Below are 19,591 nucleotides of genomic sequence, written 5' to 3' on the forward strand. Positions count from 1 at the left end.
CCATGTTGAAACTATGGGTTTGTCCATGGCGTCCTCCCTTCAGAGGTTTATTTAGGCCTAGCAGTCTGGACCCCAACCCTTAATCCTCCAGCAGACACACCTGTTAAGAAGAGTATAAAAGAGCAGGACTGAGCAGACTCAAGCATCAAGCTGCAAGGAGTCTCTCCACAGCATCTCCAGGACATTTGCAGAGAAGCTCAGAGCCAAGAAGCTACCAGACAAAAACCTGAAGATGAATCCCTCTCTCGGCCTCCTGCTGCTGCTGCTCGGCCTCTCCCGGGCTCTTCCTTTCATGGAGGAAGGAAGCGGGTCAGAGGTCCAAGTTGACGACCCCGAGGCCGACGCTATAGACATCGGCACCAGGATCTTGGCCTCCAACAACGGCTCCAGTGAGATCCTGCTGGAGGGTGACTTGGTGGCACCCAGAACCAGAAACGCCATGACGTGTTGGAGCAACAGCTGCCTGTGGAGGAAAGCCTCCAACGGCATGGTGACCATCCCCTTCACAATGAGCGGCGTCTTCTCCAGCTGGGACAAGCAGAAGATCGACAGGGCCATGAAGTCCTTCCACAGCAGCACCTGCATCCGCTTCGTTCCCCGTACGAACCAGCGCGACTTCATCAGCATCGAGAACAGAGACGGCTGCTTCTCGTCTCTGGGCAAAACGGGAGGCATGCAGGTCCTCTCTCTCAACAAGCAGGGCTGCCTCTACCACGGCATCATCCAGCACGAGATCAACCACGCTCTGGGCTTCCAGCACGAGCAGACCAGGAGCGACCGCGACCAGTACGTCCGCATCAACTGGGAGAACATCGACCCGCGGATGGCCTACAACTTCCACAGGCAGCGCACCAACAACCTAGGCACTCCCTACGACTACTCCTCCATCATGCACTATGGGAGAACAGCCTTCTCCGTCCAGTACGGGAGGGACAGCATCACCCCCATCCCCAACCCCAGGGTCCAGATCGGCCAGAGGCAGGGCATGTCCCGCATCGACATCCAGAGGATCAACCGGCTCTACGGCTGCTAAGAACATTAGGAAAGGTTCTTACATCATCCGTCTACTTCATTAAATCTATTGTCTTTGATTTCATCTGTGTCTGAGGGCTAAGCTGTGTTTGTGTGTGTGTTACTATGCTTGAGTATTGATTTCTTAGTGTATAAGTTTGATTGGTTCAACACACCTAATTAAGACCAATCAACAACACAAACAATTCATTGTACACACTGAAATAAGCTCTATGGAAGAAATACAAATAAAGAGTTTCAAAGGAATGTCTTTTCTGAGTTTGAAAGTGAAAATGTGCATTGCGAGCATCCAGAACTGGAGTATTGGTGTGTTGCAACATGAAATATGCCTTTATTGACTGTCCTGGTTGGAGGTTTGAGCTGATGCAACATGATCTCATGAGACAAACTCAATTTATGTCAAGATTACATTCCTCCACCAAACATTGGATTATGTGACAATAGAAAGAATTGAATGCGCAATTTTCACAGCTGTCAGGTTTAGTCAAGCAAAAAAACTTTTCTAAAGGTTTCCGTTAAAGTTACGGTTAAGGTTCCACAACTAAAAGAACTTGGTTATGGTTAGGGAAAGGCTTTGGCCATGGTTAAATAAGAAAAAATATCTACAAATTTAAACTTCCCTCATGGTAGAAGTCTTCTTGGAATTATTTGTGAATGGAATCCTGGTCATCGGAGTTGAGGGCAAATGGCCACTGCTACAACATTCCACCGCTGTGGTGAGACCGGTAGGGATTCAGAGTCTTGCTCACCGACACTTCAAACAGGGTAGAGCAACTTGGGATTACGGGGGATCAAACCTGGGACCCTGGAGGAGGATGTACAACTATCATATAAACATAAACAACATGTAATATACAGTCATCCACAGCACTGGACTGCAACCTTTTTTGCTCCTGACCTCTTAAAACAACGCAATGCCCGTCACCAGCTGCATATGCAGAGTGGTGAACAGTTCAACCAAAGAATGATTTTCCCTGCTCAGGTGGTTTCATTTCATTCATGAAACCATGTCCCACCTCAACATCCTGAGGATCAACCTGCTCTGTGGCTGCTAAGAAAATTAGAAAGGGTTCTTACATCACTATTATGCTTGAGTATTGATGTCTTATTGTATAACCCACTATGTTTGATTGGTTCAACACACCTAAGTAAGATCAATCAATAACATAATCGATGAACTGTACACACTGAAATAAGCTCTAAGGAAGAAATACTAACAAAGAGTTCCAAAGGAATGAAGATATAAATGTGCTGGTTAATTTCGAGTGAGTTTAATGTAGATGATGTAAAGTCTTTAAGAAATGGTTCACCACAACATAAGGTGTTCAGGTAAAAATGTTCCGTGTGATCACACAGAGCACAACCATACACAGACACAACGCCACATTCATCTGAATCAATTATTTAGACTACTGATTTAAACTATATTTGCCATGCATTATATCCTACCCATACACGGTACCAGGCCATCCTCTTAGTATGGCTTCCCATTAGTATTGATGGTTATTACTGTCCAGTACTGTGTTGTTTCAAAATGCCCAACTCACCTGAGTTGGATCGCTCTGTAGACTTAAGTCAAAGAATCAATGAGGGACTATATATAATGCATCATGATTAATCATGACTTAACAGAACGGATGTTGCCAAAAAGAGAATATTGTCAACAAAGAGATAAACAGATCACGTACAGAAAGGAAACAGAGAGGCAACACCAGCGCGTTCAACCAGATCCACTGTTACATGAACTTTATTTGGATGTGTGAAACCAAGTAGGATCATTCAAGACTTGGAGCATTGGTTCGGACTCAAAAACACAGTCTGTAGATTAAACAGACTGTATGGCGCCATCATTAATGAAAGATGTCGGAAGTCATTTAGTTCATGGACTGTGTTTTTGAGTGTGATCCACTGCTACAAGTCTAGAAAAAGGACACACCTCATAACTATGGGCAATATTTCAGGGAAAGTCAAGTTTTAAAGTGAAAATGTTTGTGTTGTGAGCATCCAACACTGAACAGAGTATTGGTGTGTTGCAACATGAAATATCAAATATCTATCACCGGTCTCCATCCTGGAGTCAGTCTTCTGCAGTGATGGAAAATCTTTTTCACTGAACATGTTTCTCTCCATTTTGTGGTTTGCTCTTACCTGAACACAAAAACCTTCCATCAAAAACCCAGCAGCCATTAACAAAGTCCTGAAAAAATGAACAGTGAATGTCCGTTCAGTATTGTAGTGCAGCTCTCAGTGACTCTGACATGGATGACCAGTTTGTACCCTCCTCTCCGGTCTGATACTTCATAAATGGTCTTAATCATTTAAAGCAGGGGTGCTCAATACGTCGATTGCGATCTACCAGTCGATCGCAAAAGTGTATTGGTAGATCGCATGACATTAAAAAAATAGACGTCTATAGACGTCTATTTTTTTTTTTGATTGACATACAGGGCAGCCAGTCAGATGACAACTAAATTTTTCTGACCTTTAGGTCACCGCGCATGCGCAAAAAGGCGCTAAGTGCAGCAAAACTAACAAGCTAGTCAGCGAGTTATCTCCAATTTTAAGCCCTCGCTTTTTTCTTTAAAACTAAAGAAAGCTTATGACCATCAAAAATGAGTGGGGTTGCTGGACCAAGTAAGAAGACAAAAACATATCACTTTCATATGGAATGGGAGGTGGACTTTTTTTTCACGATGTCATTTTCCAAGTGCGTTTGCCTCATCTGCCAGTCTACCATCGCAATAATTTTTGTAGTGGGTAGATCTTTGTGACTTGGTCATTTTATAAGTAGCTCGCATGCTGAAAAAGTGTGAGCACCGCTGATTTAAAGGAAACCTTAATGTGTTTTTTTTCCTTCATTGTTCTTTAAGCATTCATCATCAGGTGTTTAGATAAATATGTCCCTGTAAACCAGCCCTCGTCATCCTTTTAATGAGCAGAAATAAGAAACCATGTTGAAACTGTGGGTTTGTGCGTGGCGTCCTCCCTTCAGAGGTTTATTTAGGCCTAGCAGTCTGGACCCCAACCCTTAATCCTCCAGCAGACACACCTGTTAAGAAGAGTATAAAAGAGCAGGACTGAGCAGACTCAAGCATCAAGCTGCAAGGAGTCTCTCCACAGCATCTCCAGGACATTTGCAGAGAAGCTCAGAGCCAAGAAGCTACCAGACAAAAACCTGAAGATGAATCCCTCTCTCGGCCTCCTGCTGTTGCTGCTCGGCCTCTCCCGGGCTCTTCCTTTCATGGAGGAAGGAAGCGGGTCAGAGGTCCAAGTTGACGACCCCGAGGCCGACGCTATAGACATCGGCACCAGGATCTTGGCCTCCAACAACGGCTCCAGTGAGATCCTGCTGGAGGGTGACTTGGTGGCACCCAGAACCAGAAACGCCATGACGTGTTGGAGCAACAGCTGCCTGTGGAGGAAAGCCTCCAACGGCATGGTGACCATCCCCTTCACAATGAGCGGCGTCTTCTCCAGCTGGGACAGGCAGAAGATCGACAGGGCCATGAAGTCCTTCCACAGCAGCACCTGCATCCGCTTCGTTCCCCGTACGAACCAGCGCGACTTCATCAGCATCGAGAACAGAGACGGCTGCTTCTCGTCTCTGGGCAAAACGGGAGGCATGCAGGTCCTCTCTCTCAACAAGCAGGGCTGCCTCTACCACGGCATCATCCAGCACGAGATCAACCACGCTCTGGGCTTCCAGCACGAGCAGACCAGGAGCGACCGCGACCAGTACGTCCGCATCAACTGGGAGAACATCGACCCGCGGATGGCCTACAACTTCCACAGGCAGCGCACCAACAACCTAGGCACTCCCTACGACTACTCCTCCATCATGCACTATGGGAGAACAGCCTTCTCCATCCAGTACGGGAGGGACAGCATCACCCCCATCCCCAACCCCAGGGTCCAGATCGGCCAGAGGCAGGGCATGTCCCGCATCGACATCCAGAGGATCAACCGGCTCTACGGCTGCTAAGAACATTAGGAAAGGTTCTTACATCATCCGTCTACTTCATTAAATCTATTGTCTTTGATTTCATCTGTGTCTGAGGGCTAAGCTGTGTTTGTGTGTGTGTTACTATGCTTGAGTATTGATTTCTTAGTGTATAAGTTTGATTGGTTCAACACACCTAATTAAGACCAATCAACAACACAAACAATTCATTGTACACACTGAAATAAGCTCTATGGAAGAAATACTAATAAAGAGTTTCAAAGGAATGTCTTTTCTGAGTTTGAAAGTGAAAATGTGCATTGCGAGCATCCAGAACTGGAGTATTGGTGTGTTGCAACATGAAATATGCCTTTATTGACTGTCCTGGTTGGAGGTTTGAGCTGATGCAACATGATCTCATGAGACAAACTCAACTTATGTCAAGATTACATTCCTCCACCAAACATTGGATTATGTGACAATAGAAAGAATTGAACGCGCAATTTTCACAGCTGTCAGGTTTAGTCAAGCAAAAAAACTTTTCTAAAGGTTTCCGTTAAAGTTACGGTTAAGGTTCCACAACTAAAAGAACTTGGTTATGGTTAGGGAAAGGCTTTGGCCATGGTTAAATAAGAAAAAATATCTACAAATTAAAACTTCCCTCATGGTAGAAGTCTTCTTGGAATTATTTGTGAATGGAATCCTGGTCATCGGAGTTGAGGGCAAATGGCCACTGCTACAACATTCCACCGCTCTGGTGAGACCGGTAGGGATTCAGAGTCTTGCTCACCGACACTTCAAACAGGATAGAGCAACTTGGGATTACGGGGGATCAAACCTGGGACCCTGGAGGAGGATGTACAACTATCATATAAACATAAACAACATGTAATATACAGTCATCCACAGCACTGGATTGCAACCTTTTTTGCTCCTGACCTCTTAAAACAACGCAATGCCCGTCACCAGCTGCATATGCAGAGTGGTGAACAGTTCAAACACAGAATGATTTTCCCTGCTCAGGTGGTTTCATTTCATTCATGAAACCATGTCCCACCTCAACATCCTGAGGATCAACCTGCTCTGTGGCTGCTAAGAAAATTAGAAAGGGTTCTTACATCACTATTATGCTTGAGTATTGATGTCTTATTGTATAACCCACTATGTTTGATTGGTTCAACACACCTAAGTAAGATCAATCAATAACATAATCCATGAACTGTACACACTGAAATAAGCTCTATGGAAGAAATACTAACAAAGAGTTCCAAAGGAATGAAGATATAAATGTGCTGGTTAATTTCGAGTGAGTTTAATGTAGATGATGTAAAGTCTTTAAGAAATGGTTCACCACAACATAAGGTGTTCAGGTAAAAATGTTCCGTGTGATCACACAGAGCACAACCATACACAGACACAACGCCACATTCATCTGAATCAATTATTTAGACTACTGATTTAAACTATATTTTATATATTTGCCATGCATTATATCCTACCCATACACGGTACCAGGCCATCCTCTTAGTATGGCTTCCCATTAGTATTGATGGTTATTACTGTCCAGTACTGTGTTGTTTCAAAATGCCAAACTCACCTGAGTTGGATCGCTCTGTAGACTTAAGTCAAAGAATCAATGAGGGACTATATATAATGCATCATGATTAATCATGACTTAACAGAACGGATGTTGCCAAAAAGAGAATATTGTCAACAAAGAGATAAACAGATCACATACAGAAAGGAAACAGAGAGGCAACACCAGCGTGTTCAACCAGATCCACTGTTACATGAACTTTATTTGGATGTGTGAAACCAAGTAGGATCATTCAAGACTTGGAGCATTGGTTCGGACTCAAAAACACAGTCTGTAGATTAAACAGACTGTATGGCGCCATCATTAATGAAAGATGTTGGAAGTCATTTAGTTCATGGACTGTGTTTTTGAGTGTGATCCACTGCTACAAGTCTAGAAAAAGGACACACCTCATAACTATGGGCAATATTTCAGGGAAAGTCAAGTTTTAAAGTGAAAATGTTTGTGTTGTGAGCATCCAACACTGAACAGAGTATTGGTGTGTTGCAACATGAAATATCAAATATCTATCACCGGTCTCCATCCTGGAGTCAGTCTTCTGCAGTGATGGAAAATCTTTTTCACTGAACATGTTTCTCTCCATTCTGTGGTTTGCTCTTACCTGAACACAAAAACCTTCCATCAAAAATCCAGCAGCCATTAACAAAGTCCTGAAAAAATGAACAGTGAATGTCCGTTCAGTATTGTAGTGCAGCTCTCAGTGACTCTGACATGGATGACCAGTTTGTACACTCCTCTCCGGTCTGATACTTCATAAATGGTCTTAATCATTTAAAGGAAACCTTAATGTGTTCTTTTTCCTTCATTGTTCTTTAAGCATTCATCATCAGGTGTTTAGATAAATATGTCCCTGTAAACCAGCCCTCGTCATCCTTTTAATGAGCAGAAATAAGAAACCATGTTGAAACTGTGGGTTTGTGCGTGGCGTCCTCCCTTCAGAGGTTTATTTAGGCCTAGCAGTCTGGACCCCAACCCTTAATCCTCCAGCAGACACACCTGTTAAGAAGAGTATAAAAGAGCAGGACTGAGCAGACTCAAGCATCAAGCTGCAAGGAGTCTCTCCACAGCATCTCCAGGACATTTGCAGAGAAGCTCAGAGCCAAGAAGCTACCAGACAAAAACCTGAAGATGAATCCCTCTCTCGGCCTCCTGCTGCTGCTGCTCGGCCTCTCCCGGGCTCTTCCTTTCATGGAGGAAGGAAGCGGGTCAGAGGTCCAAGTTGACGACCCCGAGGCCGACGCTATAGACATCGGCACCAGGATCTTGGCCTCCAACAACGGCTCCAGTGAGATCCTGCTGGAGGGTGACTTGGTGGCACCCAGAACCAGAAACGCCATGACGTGTTGGAGCAACAGCTGCCTGTGGAGGAAAGCCTCCAACGGCATGGTGACCATCCCCTTCACAATGAGCGGCGTCTTCTCCAGCTGGGACAGGCAGAAGATCGACAGGGCCATGAAGTCCTTCCACAGCAGCACCTGCATCCGCTTCGTTCCCCGTACGAACCAGCGCGACTTCATCAGCATCGAGAACAGAGACGGCTGCTTCTCGTCTCTGGGCAAAACGGGAGGCATGCAGGTCCTCTCTCTCAACAAGCAGGGCTGCCTCTACCACGGCATCATCCAGCACGAGATCAACCACGCTCTGGGCTTCCAGCACGAGCAGACCAGGAGCGACCGCGACCAGTACGTCCGCATCAACTGGGAGAACATCGACCCGCGGATGGCCTACAACTTCCACAGGCAGCGCACCAACAACCTAGGCACTCCCTACGACTACTCCTCCATCATGCACTATGGGAGAACAGCCTTCTCCATCCAGTACGGGAGGGACAGCATCACCCCCATCCCCAACCCCAGGGTCCAGATCGGCCAGAGGCAGGGCATGTCCCGCATCGACATCCAGAGGATCAACCGGCTCTACGGCTGCTAAGAACATTAGGAAAGGTTCTTACATCATCCGTCTACTTCATTAAATCTATTGTCTTTGATTTCATCTGTGTCTGAGGGCTAAGCTGTGTTTGTGTGTGTGTTACTATGCTTGAGTATTGATTTCTTAGTGTATAAGTTTGATTGGTTCAACACACCTAATTAAGACCAATCAACAACACAAACAATTCATTGTACACACTGAAATAAGCTCTATGGAAGAAATACTAATAAAGAGTTTCAAAGGAATGTCTTTTCTGAGTTTGAAAGTGAAAATGTGCATTGCGAGCATCCAGAACTGGAGTATTGGTGTGTTGCAACATGAAATATGCCTTTATTGACTGTCCTGGTTGGAGGTTTGAGCTGATGCAACATGATCTCATGAGACAAACTCAATTTATGTCAAGATTACATTCCTCCACCAAACATTGGATTATGTGACAATAGAAAGAATTGAACGCGCAATTTTCACAGCTGTCAGGTTTAGTCAAGCAAAAAAACTTTTCTAAAGGTTTCCGTTAAAGTTACGGTTAAGGTTCCACAACTAAAAGAACTTGGTTATGGTTAGGGAAAGGCTTTGGCCATGGTTAAATAAGAAAAAATATCTACAAATTTAAACTTCCCTCATGGTAGAAGTCTTCTTGGAATTATTTGTGAATGGAATCCTGGTCATCGGAGTTGAGGGCAAATGGCCACTGCTACAACATTCCACCGCTCTGGTGAGACCGGTAGGGATTCAGAGTCTTGCTCACGGACACTTCAAACAGGGTAGAGCAACTTGGGATTACGGGGGATCAAACCTGGGACCCTGGAGGAGGATGTACAACTATCATATAAACATAAACAACATGTAATATACAGTCATCCACAGCACTGGATTGCAACCTTTTTTGCTCCTGACCTCTTAAAACAACGCAATGCCCGTCACCAGCTGCATATGCAGAGTGGTGAACAGTTCAAACACAGAATGATTTTCCCTGCTCAGGTGGTTTCATTTCATTCATGAAACCATGTCCCACCTCAACATCCTGAGGATCAACCTGCTCTGTGGCTGCTAAGAAAATTAGAAAGGGTTCTTACATCACTATTATGCTTGAGTATTGATGTCTTATTGTATAACCCACTATGTTTGATTGGTTCAACACACCTAAGTAAGATCAATCAATAACATAATCCATGAACTGTACACACTGAAATAAGCTCTATGGAAGAAATACTAACAAAGAGTTCCAAAGGAATGAAGATATAAATGTGCTGGTTAATTTCGAGTGAGTTTAATGTAGATGATGTAAAGTCTTTAAGAAATGGTTCACCACAACATAAGGTGTTCAGGTAAAAATGTTCCGTGTGATCACACAGAGCACAACCATACACAGACACAACGCCACATTCATCTGAATCAATTATTTAGACTACTGATTTAAACTATATTTTATATATTTGCCATGCATTATATCCTACCCATACACGGTACCAGGCCATCCTCTTAGTATGGCTTCCCATTAGTATTGATGGTTATTACTGTCCAGTACTGTGTTGTTTCAAAATGCCAAACTCACCTGAGTTGGATCGCTCTGTAGACTTAAGTCAAAGAATCAATGAGGGACTATATATAATGCATCATGATTAATCATGACTTAACAGAACGGATGTTGCCAAAAAGAGAATATTGTCAACAAAGAGATAAACAGATCACATACAGAAAGGAAACAGAGAGGCAACACCAGCGTGTTCAACCAGATCCACTGTTACATGAACTTTATTTGGATGTGTGAAACCAAGTAGGATCATTCAAGACTTGGAGCATTGGTTCGGACTCAAAAACACAGTCTGTAGATTAAACAGACTGTATGGCGCCATCATTAATGAAAGATGTTGGAAGTCATTTAGTTCATGAACTGTGTTTTTGAGTGTGATCCACTGCTACAAGTCTAGAAAAAGGACACACCTCATAACTATGGGCAATATTTCAGGGAAAGTCAAGTTTTAAAGTGAAAATGTTTGTGTTGTGAGCATCCAACACTGAACAGAGTATTGGTGTGTTGCAACATGAAATATCAAATATCTATCACCAGTCTCCATCCTGGAGTCAGTCTTCTGCAGTGATGGAAAATCTTTTTCACTGAACATGTTTCTCTCCATTCTGTGGTTTGCTCTTACCTGAACACAAAAACCTTCCATCAAAAATCCAGCAGCCATTAACAAAGTCCTGAAAAAATGAACAGTGAATGTCCGTTCAGTATTGTAGTGCAGCTCTCAGTGACTCTGACATGGATGACCAGTTTGTACACTCCTCTCCGGTCTGATACTTCATAAATGGTCTTAATCATTTAAAGGAAACCTTAATGTGTTCTTTTTCCTTCATTGTTCTTTAAGCATTCATCATCAGGTGTTTAGATAAATATGTCCCTGTAAACCAGCCCTCGTCATCCTTTTAATGAGCAGAAATAAGAAACCATGTTGAAACTGTGGGTTTGTGCGTGGCGTCCTCCCTTCAGAGGTTTATTTAGGCCTAGCAGTCTGGACCCCAACCCTTAATCCTCCAGCAGACACACCTGTTAAGAAGAGTATAAAAGAGCAGGACTGAGCAGACTCAAGCATCAAGCTGCAAGGAGTCTCTCCACAGCATCTCCAGGACATTTGCAGAGAAGCTCAGAGCCAAGAAGCTACCAGACAAAAACCTGAAGATGAATCCCTCTCTGGGCCTCCTGCTGCTGCTGCTCGGCCTCTCCCGGGCTCTTCCTTTCATGGAGGAAGGAAGCGGGTCAGAGGTCCAAGTTGACGACCCCGAGGCCGACGCTATAGACATCGGCACCAGGATCTTGGCCTCCAACAACGGCTCCAGTGAGATCCTGCTGGAGGGTGACTTGGTGGCACCCAGAACCAGAAACGCCATGACGTGTTGGAGCAACAGCTGCCTGTGGAGGAAAGCCTCCAACGGCATGGTGACCATCCCCTTCACAATGAGCGGCGTCTTCTCCAGCTGGGACAAGCAGAAGATCGACAGGGCCATGAAGTCCTTCCACAGCAGCACCTGCATCCGCTTCGTTCCCCGTACGAACCAGCGCGACTTCATCAGCATCGAGAACAGAGACGGCTGCTTCTCGTCTCTGGGCAAAACGGGAGGCATGCAGGTCCTCTCTCTCAACAAGCAGGGCTGCCTCTACCACGGCATCATCCAGCACGAGATCAACCACGCTCTGGGCTTCCAGCACGAGCAGACCAGGAGCGACCGCGACCAGTACGTCCGCATCAACTGGGAGAACATCGACCCGCGGATGGCCTACAACTTCCACAGGCAGCGCACCAACAACCTAGGCACTCCCTACGACTACTCCTCCATCATGCACTATGGGAGAACAGCCTTCTCCATCCAGTACGGGAGGGACAGCATCACCCCCATCCCCAACCCCAGGGTCCAGATCGGCCAGAGGCAGGGCATGTCCCGCATCGACATCCAGAGGATCAACCGGCTCTACGGCTGCTAAGAACATTAGGAAAGGTTCTTACATCATCCGTCTACTTCATTAAATCTATTGTCTTTGATTTCATCTGTGTCTGAGGGCTAAGCTGTGTTTGTGTGTGTGTTACTATGCTTGAGTATTGATTTCTTAGTGTATAAGTTTGATTGGTTCAACACACCTAATTAAGACCAATCAACAACACAAACAATTCATTGTACACACTGAAATAAGCTCTATGGAAGAAATACTAATAAAGAGTTTCAAAGGAATGTCTTTTCTGAGTTTGAAAGTGAAAATGTGCATTGCGAGCATCCAGAACTGGAGTATTGGTGTGTTGCAACATGAAATATGCCTTTATTGACTGTCCTGGTTGGAGGTTTGAGCTGATGCAACATGATCTCATGAGACAAACTCAACTTACGTCAAGATTACATTCCTCCACCAAACATTGGATTATGTGACAATAGAAAGAATTGAACGCGCAATTTTCACAGCTGTCAGGTTTAGTCAAGCAAAAAAACTTTTCTAAAGGTTTCCGTTAAAGTTACGGTTAAGGTTCCACAACTAAAAGAACTTGGTTATGGTTAGGGAAAGGCTTTGGCCATGGTTAAATAAGAAAAAATATCTACAAATTTAAACTTCCCTCATGGTAGAAGTCTTCTTGGAATTATTTGTGAATGGAATCCTGGTCATCGGAGTTGAGGGCAAATGGCCACTGCTACAACATTCCACCGCTCTGGTGAGACCGGTAGGGATTCAGAGTCTTGCTCACCGACACTTCAAACAGGGTAGAGCAACTTGGGATTATGGGGGATCAAACCTGGGACCCTGGAGGAGGATGTACAACTATCATATAAACATAAACAACATGTAATATACAGTCATCCACAGCACTGGATTGCAACCTTTTTTGCTCCTGACCTCTTAAAACAACGCAATGCCCGTCACCAGCTGCATATGCAGAGTGGTGAACAGTTCAAACACAGAATGATTTTCCCTGCTCAGGTGGTTTCATTTCATTCATGAAACCATGTCCCACCTCAACATCCTGAGGATCAACCTGCTCTGTGGCTGCTAAGAAAATTAGAAAGGGTTCTTACATCACTATTATGCTTGAGTATTGATGTCTTATTGTATAACCCACTATGTTTGATTGGTTCAACACACCTAAGTAAGATCAATCAATAACATAATCCATGAACTGTACACACTGAAATAAGCTCTATGGAAGAAATACTAACAAAGAGTTCCAAAGGAATGAAGATATAAATGTGCTGGTTAATTTCGAGTGAGTTTAATGTAGATGATGTAAAGTCTTTAAGAAATGGTTCACCACAACATAAGGTGTTCAGGTAAAAATGTTCCGTGTGATCACACAGAGCACAACCATACACAGACACAATGCCACATTCATCTGAATCAATTATTTAGACTACTGATTTAAACTATATTTGCCATGCATTATATCCTACCCATACACGGTACCAGGCCATCCTCTTAGTATGGCTTCCCATTAGTATTGATGGTTATTACTGTCCAGTACTGTGTTGTTTCAAAATGCCAAACTCACCTGAGTTGGATCGCTCTGTAGACTTAAGTCAAAGAATCAATGAGGGACTATATATAATGCATCATGATTAATCATGACTTAACAGAACGGATGTTGCCAAAAAGAGAATATTGTCAACAAAGAGATAAACAGATCACGTACAGAAAGGAAACAGAGAGGCAACACCAGCGTGTTCAACCAGATCCACTGTTACATGAACTTTATTTGGATGTGTGAAACCAAGTAGGATCATTCAAGACTTGGAGCATTGGTTCGGACTCAAAAACACAGTCTGTAGATTAAACAGACTACATGGCGCCATCATTAATGAAAGATGTTAGAAGTAATTTAGTTCATGAACTGTGTTTTTGAGTGTGATCCACTGCTACAAGTCTAGAAAAAGGACACACCTCATAACTATGGGCAATATTTCAGGGAAAGTCAAGTTTTAAAGTGAAAATGTTTGTGTTGTGAGCATCCAACACTGAACAGAGTATTGGTGTGTTGCAACATGAAATATCAAATATCTATCACCAGTCTCCATCCTGGAGTCAGTCTTCTGCAGTGATGGAAAATCTTTTTCACTGAACATGTTTCTCTCCATTTTGTGGTTTGCTCTTACCTGAACACAAAAACCTTCCATCAAAAACCCAGCAGCCATTAACAAAGTCCATAAATGGTCTTAATCATTTAAAGGAAACCTTAATGTGTTCTTTTTCCTTCATTGTTCTTTAAGCATTCATCATCAGGTGTTTAGATAAATATGTCCCTGTAAACCAGCCCTCGTCATCCTTTTAATGAGCAGAAATAAGAAACCATGTTGAAACTGTGGGTTTGTGCGTGGCGTCCTCCCTTCAGAGGTTTATTTAGGCCTAGCAGTCTGGACCCCAACCCTTAATCCTCCAGCAGACACACCTGTTAAGAAGAGTATAAAAGAGCAGGACTGAGCAGACTCAAGCATCAAGCTGCAAGGAGTCTCTCCACAGCATCTCCAGGACATTTGCAGAGAAGCTCAGAGCCAAGAAGCTACCAGACAAAAACCTGAAGATGAATCCCTCTCTCGGCCTCCTGCTGTTGCTGCTCGGCCTCTCCCGGGCTCTTCCTTTCATGGAGGAAGGAAGCGGGTCAGAGGTCCAAGTTGACGACCCCGAGGCCGACGCTATAGACATCGGCACCAGGATCTTGGCCTCCAACAACGGCTCCAGTGAGATCCTGCTGGAGGGTGACTTGGTGGCACCCAGAACCAGAAACGCCATGACGTGTTGGAGCAACAGCTGCCTGTGGAGGAAAGCCTCCAACGGCATGGTGACCATCCCCTTCACAATGAGCGGCGTCTTCTCCAGCTGGGACAGGCAGAAGATCGACAGGGCCATGAAGTCCTTCCACAGCAGCACCTGCATCCGCTTCGTTCCCCGTACGAACCAGCGCGACTTCATCAGCATCGAGAACAGAGACGGCTGCTTCTCGTCTCTGGGCAAAACGGGAGGCATGCAGGTCCTCTCTCTCAACAAGCAGGGCTGCCTCTACCACGGCATCATCCAGCACGAGATCAACCACGCTCTGGGCTTCCAGCACGAGCAGACCAGGAGCGACCGCGACCAGTACGTCCGCATCAACTGGGAGAACATCGACCCGCGGATGGCCTACAACTTCCACAGGCAGCGCACCAACAACCTGGACACTCCCTACGACTACTCCTCCATCATGCACTATGGGAGAACAGCCTTCTCCATCCAGTATGGGAGGGACAGCATCACCCCCATCCCCAACCCCAGGGTCCAGATCGGCCAGAGGCAGGGCATGTCCCGCGTCGACATCCTGAGGATCAACCGGCTCTACGGCTGCTAAGAACATTAGGAAAGGTTCTTACATCAATAATTGGGTTTTATTTGATCTGTGTCTGAACGTTAAGCTGTGTTTGTGTGTGTGTGTTACTATTGCTTGAGTACCGATGTCTTATTGTATAACCCTAAGTTTGATTGGCTGAGCGCACCAAATTAAGATCAATCAATAACACAATCAATGGATTTACACAGGCAGGCTTGCCATGCCTAGGCCCCACTTAAACTGACCCTGTATTATTGTCACTCGTCCCTAAGGCCCTTTGCCCTTGGTCACTAACCCAACCTTAGCTCCCGTAGGCCTAGAAGCCGGAAAAGGGATATTCCCTGAGTTCCCCCAAGAGAGAAGGTTAGTAGTTTTAACTTTGTTAGATTTATGACCTATCTCTGTATCTAGACTTTGTTTTAGTCAACCAAGTTTAAACAGGTCGCCCTGGTGAGAGCAAACTATTACCCCTGAAAAAGTGTCTGCAGGCTTACCTTTCTCAGTCCCCGGCGCAGAGAAAAGGGAAGAAGTGCATCTGTCTCTTCAGCAAGCAAGCTGGATATATATAGCAAGCTTCTGCGGGGTGTTTTTCTTACCACCCTTCTCATCATATTTTAACATATTCCTGATGATTAAAACAGTTAAAGGCGTGTCCTGTTTTCTTATAGGTGGACACTGTCTTTAGTTAAATCAAACATTACATTTCAGTTAGCAAGCAAGCTGAATCACAGCTAAATATGGTCACATACATTACAATCTTTCGGCGAGCCTGTTGCTGACATGACATCTTTCAATGAGCCTATTGCTGACATGACATTTTCACAGTCTTTCAGTGAGTCTGTTGCTGACATGTGACCCCCTGGTCTCGGCGAGCTGCTTCTTACTGCCTCATCTTCCTTCTCCTTTCCTTCCAAACTATGTTTCTCATCTGCTTTTTGTTAACCCCCTGTCCTGCTTTTGCCAAGGCTTGTTGTTTTCTGGTGGCAGCGTCCACAACCCCTCGTGCCAACCAGGTGACGGGCTTAACAGAAAAAATGCTAATAAAGAGTTTCAAAGGAATGTCTTTTCTGAGTTTTAAAGTGAAAATGTTAGTGTGTTGTAAGCATCCAACACTGAACAAAGTATTGGTGTGTTGCAACATGAAATATTACTTTATTGACTGACTGCACTGGTTGGAGGTTTGAGCTGATGCCCTTTGGGTGCAGAGTCTCTAAAATCAAGAAGAAAAGAACCATGAACTCATTTATCCCCAATGCAATTCATTGTTTCATCTGCACATTTAATATGCAGACTCTGGTGCCTAGAAAAGCCCTTTGTATTTTTGCATTGTATCAAGCTACTGACTCCCTCTCTGATCTCATCACCTGGCACTTTCTTGATGCTTCTTTGTGTGGTGTATAATGGTAAATACCATTTTGGTACTTCAAGACTTTAAAATATAATTAGGCAAGACTTGACCTCAATTAGCTACACCATATTTTTATTGACGGTGACAGCAGGGTATGTTTCAGTATAAGCCTTCGCATCAATACAAATATGGCATTTAATTTTTTCTTTTAAAAGTCTTTTTAAACCCTTCCATTTCCATGATTTTCAGGATGGTTTGGTAGTCAGTATATTGTTCTTGGCAGCGCACCAGTCAGAGGATCATAAGAAGAGGCCACACGTTCTTCAATGACTCTTAACACTTGATGTGAAGATTCAGAGTCTTTTATTTCAGAATGGAAGATTAGTCTGTATTACACAGAGGTAGTTATCATTCCCTTTAATCCTTGTTTGAGCATCCAGAACATGTCCAAAAGTTTTTCTTTAAAATACAGTATATAAATATAACATCAAAGTTTCAGCTGTAGTGGAGTTTCAGGTGTTGCCACAGTACAAGTAAGACAGTGTTTAATTACAATTTTCTCCACTGTATAGTATCTTTCAACAAGCATTCAGGTGTAAAAGGTGTAGAAAGCAGAAAAGTACAGTAAATCTATCAAGTGTTCTGTGCATTCTGATCAGAGTGAGACAAAGACTGGGATCTCAGAGAGAGTGTAACGCTGTGAAGACACTGTTTCCGTAACATAAACGTTTGCAAGAGTAGCATGCAAGGTTTATCTGCATTTGACGGATAAATCCAACGCATGCAACACAGCGCAATGCATTGCATCTGCATTGTAAACCCAACGCAATAGCGCAGCAGTAACGAACTCTCCCATTTGGAATGAGTGAATTCCTGGTGGAAGGCTATGGATTTGTTGCAATGGCGTAAGAGACAGTATATTCTGAAAATGTAAAAATGTAAAGTGAAATGTTAAATGTCTCATTTCAGGCTAAATTCACCCTCTCTCTCACTCTCTCACTCTCCATTCACATGAAACTCCGTTATCAGAAACACAAAATTACTTTTACAGTAAGACCATGAAATCAAATGTGATAAAGCATTTAGTGGACACTGATGTCCAACTATCAACTATACCTCACGTGCAGAAATGTTTAGTTTGGATGTCCCCAGTGGGAATTAAACTCCTAACTCTGGCAGTGTTAGTGCCTTGCTCTACCCTTTGAGCTAAGGGAATGAAAAAATTCAGGTACTCTTGGAGAACAAGTGACAAAGCTTTAATATATGTGTTTCGACTGCATTTTAGCCTTCATCAGGGTTCTATTACAGCTGAAACACATTGGTTTTTGATGTCAGTTGTTCTCTGAGAGTTCCTGAATTTTTCATTCCTTTGGCTTTGATTTGTGCACCTTAGAGGACCTTTCCACTGCAAATACTTGAGTCAAAATTTTTGATATTTCCAGTGGCAGTACTGCTCGCTGGCCTGTGTTGTTTAATATGGAGATATTGCCCCTTAAGTAAGTAAGTTAATAAGTAAATAAAACAAATAAAATAAGAGTTCAAACCAGCCATCCAGCATCAACAGCCAGAACTGTCTTTGGAGCCTGTCCTGGACCGTTGACCTGCCTCTTCACCCGGACCGCCGAACGTTGCCACCAGGTCTTTGACACTGCTAGCTGAACGGGGCTTCTCTTGACTTTCCTTCTTCACCTTCCCCTTCCGAGGGTTGGTGTTCAGGCTCTTGGACCTGAGCGCTGGGTACATCCTGTCCTCGGCCACCAGCAAATGTTCTGTGTCTTCTGACACCTCCTCGTCCCCGTTACCCTGGCTGCTGTCTGCCTTTGCTACTTCCTGTTCCCCGACGAATGGCTTGGGTGTTTTCCCTTCGACTTCCTGCATAGTTTCACTGGTGTTGGGTACGTTCTCACCGGACTTCACTACAGACACCTTGGGCAAGTGGCCAAAGGGGGAAGGGTGGACTTTGTACTCAAAGCGAGCTCCCCAGTGATGCATAGTGGGAGATTTTAAGCCCTGTTCTGAGAGGGTAGCTGCTGTGGTGAAGTCTGCCGCCCAATTCTCTTCTCTGTCCACGGGGTTGTACACGATACCGCTCATGGACTTCCGGTTGGAGGACGGGGAGCCGCTGAGAGTCGGCGATGGTAAATAGTGCATGACTTTTGACCTCTCCAGGGGGTACGAAACAGCTGCCTCTAGTTTGGTCTTCTCCGGCCCCGCTTTCTCTATGGCAGCGTCCATCGTGACGGGGGCGGATTCAGCTGAAGTGGGGGCGGATTCAGCTGAAGTGGGAAAAGTTTCTACAAGTTTCTGGTCCGAGTCGCAAGGGGAAATCAGGATGTCGACGCTGGAGGTGGAACGAGTTCGGTCCTTTTGTCCCGTCACCTCTAAGGTCAACCCATACTCCTTGACAGTGGAGTTTCCATCACCTGTGAACATTACACATGTTTAACTCATCCTGCATATAAGATGGAAATTCACATGCTGTTTTCGTCACATTCATATCCTTCTAATGTGTTACATATTGCATATATCTTGGCAGTTTTGTAACTTTTCATTTATGCTGCATATATTTCACATCTTTGATACAATTTCAGATCACACACTTTTCATTCTTTTTAGTCTTTCTTTGCCCTCAGTACAACTACCGCTATTATTTTGCACACCCTTGCAATGCTGTAATGCATACTTTTTGTTATTTTCCACATTTTGTCAGTTGCATTATGTTTGAAAACCCCCCATTTGCTATACTCATTTTTTATACTAATTTTTGCCATAGTCATCTTTGCTGTATCCTATTACTGTTTGCTGCCTCAACCACCCAATTTTCCCACAGTGATCAGTCGTGTCTTGTTGTGTTGTGTCTTGACATGTTATGTCATGTTGTGTCGTGTCATCTCGTCTTGTCATGTCAT

General features: G+C 44.2%; 6 protein-coding genes across 6 annotated transcripts in view; 5 read left to right on the plus strand and 1 right to left on the minus strand.

The window, feature by feature from the left end:
- The first annotated feature begins 229 nt into the window (after window positions 1–229).
- LOC139910192 (high choriolytic enzyme 1-like) lies at window positions 230–1,033 on the plus strand. The gene has a single exon (XM_071897413.2). The coding sequence runs from the start codon at window positions 233–235 to the stop codon at window positions 1,031–1,033; it is 801 nt and encodes a 266-aa protein (XP_071753514.2). The 5' UTR covers window positions 230–232.
- Window positions 1,034–4,210: 3,177 nt separating this feature from the next.
- Window positions 4,211–5,014, plus strand: LOC144542178 (high choriolytic enzyme 1-like). Its single transcript, XM_078287940.1, has one exon. It carries the CDS (start codon window positions 4,214–4,216, stop codon window positions 5,012–5,014), a length of 801 nt encoding a protein of 266 aa, XP_078144066.1. The 5' UTR covers window positions 4,211–4,213.
- Window positions 5,015–7,694: 2,680 nt separating this feature from the next.
- On the plus strand, window positions 7,695–8,498 carry LOC144542182 (high choriolytic enzyme 1-like). Its single transcript, XM_078287966.1, has one exon. It carries the CDS (start codon window positions 7,698–7,700, stop codon window positions 8,496–8,498), a length of 801 nt encoding a protein of 266 aa, XP_078144092.1. The 5' UTR covers window positions 7,695–7,697.
- A 2,680-nt stretch (window positions 8,499–11,178) lies between these two features.
- Window positions 11,179–11,982, plus strand: LOC144542325 (high choriolytic enzyme 1-like). Its single transcript, XM_078288422.1, has one exon. It carries the CDS (start codon window positions 11,182–11,184, stop codon window positions 11,980–11,982), a length of 801 nt encoding a protein of 266 aa, XP_078144548.1. The 5' UTR covers window positions 11,179–11,181.
- Window positions 11,983–14,551: 2,569 nt separating this feature from the next.
- Window positions 14,552–15,355, plus strand: LOC139923007 (hatching enzyme 1.2-like). The gene has a single exon (XM_071913680.2). It carries the CDS (start codon window positions 14,555–14,557, stop codon window positions 15,353–15,355), a length of 801 nt encoding a protein of 266 aa, XP_071769781.2. The 5' UTR covers window positions 14,552–14,554.
- Window positions 15,356–18,239: 2,884 nt separating this feature from the next.
- Window positions 18,240–19,591, minus strand: part of trpm1a (transient receptor potential cation channel, subfamily M, member 1a) — a 36,187-nt gene continuing 34,835 nt past the window's right edge. The window contains exon 28 of the mRNA XM_071913679.2: window positions 18,240–19,105. Within this exon, the coding sequence (XP_071769780.2) occupies window positions 18,240–19,105 (866 nt within the window). The remainder of the gene's footprint in view (window positions 19,106–19,591) is intronic.

This window comes from Centroberyx gerrardi, chromosome 1 (genome assembly GCF_048128805.1).
Source record: "Centroberyx gerrardi isolate f3 chromosome 1, fCenGer3.hap1.cur.20231027, whole genome shotgun sequence".
Classification (NCBI taxonomy): Eukaryota; Metazoa; Chordata; class Actinopteri; order Beryciformes; family Berycidae; genus Centroberyx; species Centroberyx gerrardi.

Excerpts from the sequence above, each read along its gene's own strand:
- LOC139910192 (XM_071897413.2), top strand. The coding sequence starts at position 233 with ATGAATCCCTCTCTCGGCCTCCTGCTGCTGCTGCTCGGCCTCTCCCGG.
- LOC144542178 (XM_078287940.1), top strand. The coding sequence starts at position 4,214 with ATGAATCCCTCTCTCGGCCTCCTGCTGTTGCTGCTCGGCCTCTCCCGG.
- LOC144542182 (XM_078287966.1), top strand. The coding sequence starts at position 7,698 with ATGAATCCCTCTCTCGGCCTCCTGCTGCTGCTGCTCGGCCTCTCCCGG.
- LOC144542325 (XM_078288422.1), top strand. The coding sequence starts at position 11,182 with ATGAATCCCTCTCTGGGCCTCCTGCTGCTGCTGCTCGGCCTCTCCCGG.
- LOC139923007 (XM_071913680.2), top strand. The coding sequence starts at position 14,555 with ATGAATCCCTCTCTCGGCCTCCTGCTGTTGCTGCTCGGCCTCTCCCGG.